Consider the following 7,381-nt stretch of genomic DNA (forward strand, 5'->3'; position numbering starts at 1 on the left):
GAATATAAAATTTAAATGGCAAAATATTTTGAAGGTAGATGGATAATAGTTAATAAAGGTTGAAAATATAAGACATAGCAGCTTAAGAACATAAAGTAAGAATTTGTAAATAAGGAAATTAATGGGTAGTAAAGAAAAAATAAATAAATTAAAGGTACTAGAAGTCTCCTTAACACACGCACGAGAACCACAAGACACTTGTTTACACACACACACATATATATATTCCAAGACACTTGTTTACATATATATATATATTCATGCACAAGACACTTGTTTGCATATATATTAATGCACAACCACCACCAGACACGTGTGCACATATATAAATTGGTAGCAAGAGTAAAGCTTCCTTTGGAAGTTTTCTTATAAATGAATCTTACTGTACATATAAGATTGATGTGTTAAAATTAAGGGAGAAGAGAGTATAACAGAGAGAGGGAGAGAGGACTAAACTAGGAAGCTGGGTGAGTTCACCACCATACAGTACATAATCATATATTGTATGAGTGGTGAGAGAGAGAGTGTGTGACCTATAGAGCAAGGAGGAGGAAGATAGAAGTAGAGAATTTTCGCGGTGGAGAATCCCACCCATAAATGCATTCCTCAAAGATTTGGGTTAGAAAATATTGTTTTGAGGTAGGGAACTTCCAACTTTCACTCACTTTGGGTGTGTTTTCTCTTCCTTGTGAAAATGGAATTAACTTACAAAAATGTCTCTATTTTCTGATATCTTCATTTCATGTCTTCTAAATGAGGTTGAAAGCATGATTATTTGTGGGTCTGCACTTGAACATTTTCTATAGTGAATTTTGAAAGTATGAACATCTCCAGAAACTTGTTATAAACTATTATAGACCGACTCTCCATGCTTTAACACTTAATTTGTTCTTAAATTGTGAAATTGCTACTGTATCTTACAGTAGAATTTTAAACTGAAATTGTCATATGAAAAACTCTTGAGCCATTCCTGGGATTTTGTTAATTGCTACATTACAAAACCAAAAATGTCTAGTAATGAGGTCTGGGGCCATGCTGGTGTAAAGGTTGGCCGGTGGATTCCTCTCAGAGGACCTCAATTTGAATTGTTTGAATAACTGAGAGTTGGGGCCACGTCAGTGTAAAGGTTGGTTGGTGGATTCACCGTGCTGGACCACCATTTGCTTGGTTGAATAGTTGAGGGATGGGGCCACACCGGTGCAAAAGTTGGCCAGTGAATTTCTTTCGAAATTTCACCATGGATTGAAAGACACTATATTCATCTCATGGAAATGAAAATTTGGAAATCGGGCTGTGTTATTTTGAGAAACTAAATGAATCTTTATTTTATAAAATTATTGAAGTGGCATATATTTTACAAAAATGATCTTTGAAACTTGAATATTTCATTCTAAAACCTCATTGTGGTAATTGTTAGTTTTCTCTACTGGGCGTCGTCATCTCATTCTTTACTATTTCAGGTTATGATACCCAAGGTGGGGCAAATTTTGATGCTTAATGAAGAAGAACCCCTTTTTTTTCTTTTGATAAGTAAAAAAGTCATTAAAAGTGTTCAAAAGGGGAACGGGTCCCTCAAAAACAGCACAAGGCCACATAGGGCATCTAAACCCTCAACAAATCCAAAAACTCTACAAGCCCATCCAAGGATTTACAATTTCTTCATAGGACCCAACAAAAAAGAGTGCTAAAAATGGAGAATTTCAACGACCCAACATGATTTTCCTTTCCTTCAAAGGATCTCTTATTTCTTTCAAGCCTAGACACCACCAAATGCACAAAGGAGTAACCCTCCAAAAGTCACGAGTTTGGCCCCCCACTATGCATCCTCTCCAGGCCATAATCAACCCTCTGGTAGACCGTGGCATAACCCAATGAATCCCAAACAAACCCAAAAGCAAAAGCCAACAATCTCGGGCCACTGGACAGTGTAAAAGAAGATGATCAGCCGTTTCCTTGCCATTTTTGCACGTAAAACACCAATTCACCACGATGTCTTCTTATCTAAAGGTTGTCCTGATTCAAGGTCTTTCCCAATACGGATGTCCACGCAAAAAAAAAAAAAAAAAAACCTACTTTGAGAGGCGCTTTTGTTCTCCAAACGGCCCTCTTCAAGGAAAAGACAGTCCAAAAACATCCACAAAACAATGATAAAATGACCGAACATCAAAACGCCCAAGTGAAGATGGAGCCCAAACGCATATATCAAAAGTCTCCTTAACCATCCTCTTGGTGTTATAACATATCCAAAAAGTTCATAGCATCCTCCTCATCTCCCAAACCTGAAACAACCTCACAAAACGTACATCCCACACCGTTCTTCCACTATCAAGGCGATAGTGGTCGATCACCATGGCATGTCTATCAGAAGCAATCCTAAAGAGTCTAAGGAAAGCTCTAGCAAGGGAACGCTCCCCGCACCAGATGCCATCCCAAAAATGTATCCACCTGCCATCTCTGACACGAAATCTGATGTGCTTAGAGAATTCGTCCCACCCCTTCTAAATGTGTTTCCAAACCCCAACCCCATATGGCAATCTCACCTCAAGGGAGTGCCACCCTCCTCTCGCCCAGTGTTATTAAAAGTACAAAATGGAAACTAAAAGTACAAAAGGGAAAATTTGTCTTCTTGTGAGTTGTGAGTTGGGAGGCAACCCAATGGGTCCCAATAGTCAACAAAAAAAATCAATCAAGAGCAAAAGCTGCAGAAGAAAGAAAGACGTGAGGGAGTGGGAAAGAGAAAAGAGAGAGAGAGAAAGAAAGAGAAGAGAAGAGAAGAGAAGAGAAGAGAGAGAAGAAAGGGCTATCAGTTGCCTCCATCCGACGAAGATGAAGTCAGGAATCAACCTACCAGGTCAGTTCAGTTATTTTTTCCTCCATCTCCTCTTCTCTCTCTCTTCATTTGCTTATTCTCTATATCTCGGTCTTTTTTTTTTTTTTTTGCTGGGTCTCTCTTTTTCTTCATCTCTGACTCTCTGGTTTTGTTTTTTTCTAAGTCTATGTTTTTCTTCTTTCTTTTTCTAGGTCTCTGGTATATTTTTTCTCTGGGTCTCTTTTATTTTATTTTTCTTCTTTCTTTTTCTCCAGTCTCTGTTTTTTTTTCTTCTGGGTCTCAGCTTTTTTTTCCTTCTTTCTTTTTCTTCATCTACTCCTCTCCCGTCTGTCTCTCTATATTTTTTTCTCGTGAACATTTTTTTTTTCCCTTCATCTACTCCTCTCTCAGTCTTCTCTCTGGCCTTCATTTTTTTTTTCCTTTATCTACTCCTCTGTTTTTTCTTTCTTTTTTTTTTCTTTTTTTTTTTTCTTTTTTTTTTTTTTTTTCCCTCAATCTCTTACCTTTTCTTCCTTTTTCTTCCTCTAATCTCTATCTCTCATTTTTTTCTCCCTTCTTCTTTGAAGGCTGTCTGTCTCTTTTTTGTTGTTGTTGTTGTGTTCTGTTTTTTTTTTTTTTCTTTTGAATGCAATTTGTTGAATTTTGCTACATGTTGTTTGCTAGATTATTTAAATTTTGAATGCATCTTTCTGAATGTTGTTTGCTGAATAGTCTGAATGTTGTTTGCTGAATGTTTGTTAGCTGAATTTAACTTGGTCCATCACTCCATTGACTCCATTCTATTTCTCATTGTAAATAGATAGTCTATTTTACAGGTTGCTTTATTGGTTTAATTGTAATATATTTTGTGTTTTTATTATTGGATGTTCATTATTTAATTGTGTTATTTTTGCTGAGAATTATTGTTTTAAAATTTTACTTGTGCGCCTCACATCACTCAGGCCCGCACCTCGTCATGCGCCTCGCGCCTAGGCTCCAAGGGACCTTTAGCGCCTCGGTGCGCCTTGGGCTTTTTAATAACACTGCTCTCGCCTCCCCGTGTCTACTCACAATCTCCCTCCTCCAGAGTCTGTTTCTCTCTATCCCAAATCTCCAAACCCATTTTCCCAATAAAGCCTTATTAAAAGGCACTAATCTTCTGATTCTCAACCCACCTTGCTGAATTGGAGTGCAGACCCTCTCCCACTGTACCAAATGATACTTGAACTCGTCCCCTTTACCACCCCACAGAAAATTCATTTGCAACCTCTCGAACCTTTCAACCACTGAAGAGGGAATCTAGAAGACCAAAAGAAAGTACGTTGGAAGACTCGACAAAGTGCTCTTCAAAAGAGTGACCCTCCCCCTTTTGGATAGGTACTGTTTCTTCCACACAACAAGCCATTTCTCAAACCTCTCCACTACTAGATCCCAACTACCCACACTCCTGGCTGAAGCTCCAAGAGGTAGACCTAAATAAGAAATGGGTAACGAACCAGTGTTGCAACCCAAAACAAGAGCCAAAGTAGAGATATCTGGACCTCTCCAACCGTTACTAAGACACTTTTGCCCACATTAACTTTCAAACCAGAAACGACTTGAAACCAAATCAGAATGCATCTCAAATATCTCATCTAAGACACATCTGCATCACAAAAAACCAAGGTGTCATCCACAAACATCAAATGGGAAATCTCCAGTTGACTAGCAACATCCCTACCCTGAAAGCCTCTCAACAAACCCAAATCAACTACCCTTGACATCATACTGTTGAAAGCCTCCATCACAATAAGGAAAAGAAAAGGAGATAACGGGTCCCCTTGTTGTAACCTTCTCGAGCTACCAAAAAAGTCTGTCGGTGCTCCATTCACATGGATCGAGAATCGAGCACTATAGATACAAAATTCAATCCATTTCCTCCATCTCTCACCAAACCCCATCCTCTCCAAGAGGTAGATGAGAAAGCTCCAGCTAACATGATCATAAGCTTTCTCGATATCCAATTTGCATAGAACACCCAGAACCCCACAATTGAGTCTGGAATCTACACACTCGCCAGCAATAAGGACAGAATCGAGAATCTGACGGCCTCCAACAAAAGCATTTTGAGAATCCGAGATGACATTATCCAAGACACCCCTCAATCTCAATGCTAGAACCTTAGTAATCAATTTATAAATGCTCATATTAAAAACCCATGTTTTGTATATTAGGGAAAAGTGGAAAACATGTAATATTGCAATTATCTGTATAGTGTTTGACAAGCTTTGTTCAAATGTCTAGAACATGTTAGCTTTTATTTTCTGTGCTTGAATATGCTGAGAATCAACTTGTAGGAAATTAAATTAAACATGTTTATGCCTAAAAGCATGTTTTTTAGGGTGCCAACATGAGATTTGGTTTATTTTCGTGGATCATTAGAGGTTTTGAAGCTAAAATTCTTACAAAGGCGTGACAATGAAAACAAATGAAATGATCAAATTTGATATTTAATTCAACTCAACAAAACCTATGACAGTTACTTCGGTTAGCTACATGCACCTGTTTCACTACTCAACCCTATCTAAGGATACAACTTCAGTTTAACTACATGCAACCACATTCTTTTTAATAACTAAAAACAAGAATATATTAAACTGATGTCAAAGAGGTGCAACTGAACTACACATAAAGTATCTAGAAGCTCAACCAAAAGAAAAACAAAAAAGTAAACAACCTGACCTCCAATTTTCCTACGAAATCCAAAATAAGTGCCAAGGAGGGGTTCACTCTCCCAAACGCCCAGTTGTACAACAACCTCAAAATAATATTGCTTCAGCTTAAGAGTTGACATCTCCTCCCCGTCAGTGGGATGGAGATCGGCATGTCTTTCCTTAACATGGCCATCTCAACCCACATTAAATATCAAAATTGATGACTCAAGTATAATGATGTAGATGGTCTCCGATGAAAATCCAGTGACCAAATAATTGAAACTGAAACCAAACTCATAGTATGCAGAATATATTTAAAGAGTGCCAAAATAAGTTAAACCAGAACCAATTCAACCTTATTCTATAAAATGAATGAAGGAAACACAATAAAAAACGAAGACAAAAGAAATATATGACTATGCACTTCCACTAATCACAATGAATTTAAAATGGAGAAAAATAACATGAAGGGCTAGCCTAGCGCACAAGGCTATGCTATTGCAGGGTCTGGGAAGGGTCAAATGTGCGCAACCTTATCTTCGCCATGGAAATGTTGTTTCTGGTTTCGAATGCATGACCTCCAGTTGACAAGAAAAAGAACATATTTCTTGTAGAAATTTGAAAGCATATGTTACATATTAATAGCAGTACCACTTCTCCAATAATAAATAGCAAGCACTGTATCTACTAAAAAATAAATAAACACAACACCCATCAATCCCAGAGCGTGAAGAATACTAGGAAACTGGAATCCCCAATAAATACCTTGGCAACATCAAGAGGATTGACAAGGATAGCGGAGAGGAAGGCGGCACCAGCAGCGGAGATGGCTCGCTCCAGGAAACCCAATTTGTCATCAGATGTATTATTGGAACGGTGAGGTTCAGAATGCGAAGCTTCAATTCCTTCCGTGACCATCGATTCGGACATCAATGAGACGTTGGTGTCAACCTCAATTCTCGAGGATTGCTCTGTACTCACCCATGGATTTTGGGTATGATTCGTTTCCACTACCATCGCTTTCGGTCCTCTGATGGATCAAACTGAAATGGGTGGGCGGAAAATGCTTATAAATTAGGGTTTTTCGAAGCAGAAACATTCATATAAACTATATAATCTGACATTCCTAAACAGAATCAATCAATAAATAAAGAAAGCGGAGCTTTGATAGAAATAACATAAATTCGGAAACAAATTAACACAAAAGATAGAGAAACGTAAAATATCAAATACCTGCTTGATCCAACCCTTGAGAGTTGATGAACAGTTTCTGAAGTAGTAAATCAAAGCTTTCTTTCGACTTCCTTGTAGAACAAGAAAGGAAAGAGGAGATACACTCGCCGAAGGAGTGAAAAAATTGAAAAACAGTGACCTCTCGACTTAAGGCTTCGTTTGGAATTCCCTACTTTCATTTTTCACCGCCTTTTCGATGCAAAACATATAACACCGCATTTTTTGATGCAACGTGTCACACCACAAGGTTGTGAAAAGAAGTAGAAGACGAAGCAAAATTGGTTTACCAAAGGTGGTCTTGGTTAATTATGAATTAATTAACACAATTTGAATCCGACACAGTTTGTTCCCTGCTTAAACCAAACTCAAATTGACCCCAAGTTCCTTCAATGGGCTAAACAGGAACTGGCCCACCCTCGAATAGCTATTGAAAAGTGAACGGTTAAATTACCTTCTGTGTAAAAAAAACCTTCGTTTTGTAAATTGGCAATATTGACATTTAGTCAAATTTAAATATCTAAAAAGGAAAAAAAAAAATTAATATCTAAAATATCTTTAAGATAAAATAAAAAAAAATATCTAAGGGTTATTTTATCTTAAATATCTACAAATATTTTTAAGATAAAATTAAAATAAAAAACGCTGA

The 7,381-nt window shown here is 37.5% G+C and overlaps 1 protein-coding gene across 1 annotated transcript in view; it reads right to left on the reverse strand.

Annotated features, from left to right (window-relative positions):
• LOC132271676 (mitochondrial carrier protein MTM1-like) overlaps positions 1-6,997 on the reverse strand; it is a 30,958-nt gene extending 23,961 nt beyond the window's left edge. Inside the window, exons 1-2 of the mRNA XM_059773117.1 lie at positions 6,736-6,997; positions 6,268-6,545 (exon numbers count right to left, since the gene is read on the reverse strand). Coding sequence (XP_059629100.1) covers positions 6,268-6,519 — 252 coding nt within the window. The 5' untranslated portion in view covers positions 6,520-6,545; positions 6,736-6,997. The remainder of the gene's footprint in view (positions 1-6,267; positions 6,546-6,735) is intronic.
• Positions 6,998-7,381: the final 384 nt, after the last annotated feature.

This window comes from Cornus florida, unplaced genomic scaffold (genome assembly GCF_030987335.1).
Source record: "Cornus florida cultivar Cherokee Brave unplaced genomic scaffold, ASM3098733v1 CherokeeBrave_3.0.0_Hap2_Chr08, whole genome shotgun sequence".
Classification (NCBI taxonomy): domain Eukaryota; kingdom Viridiplantae; phylum Streptophyta; class Magnoliopsida; order Cornales; family Cornaceae; genus Cornus; species Cornus florida.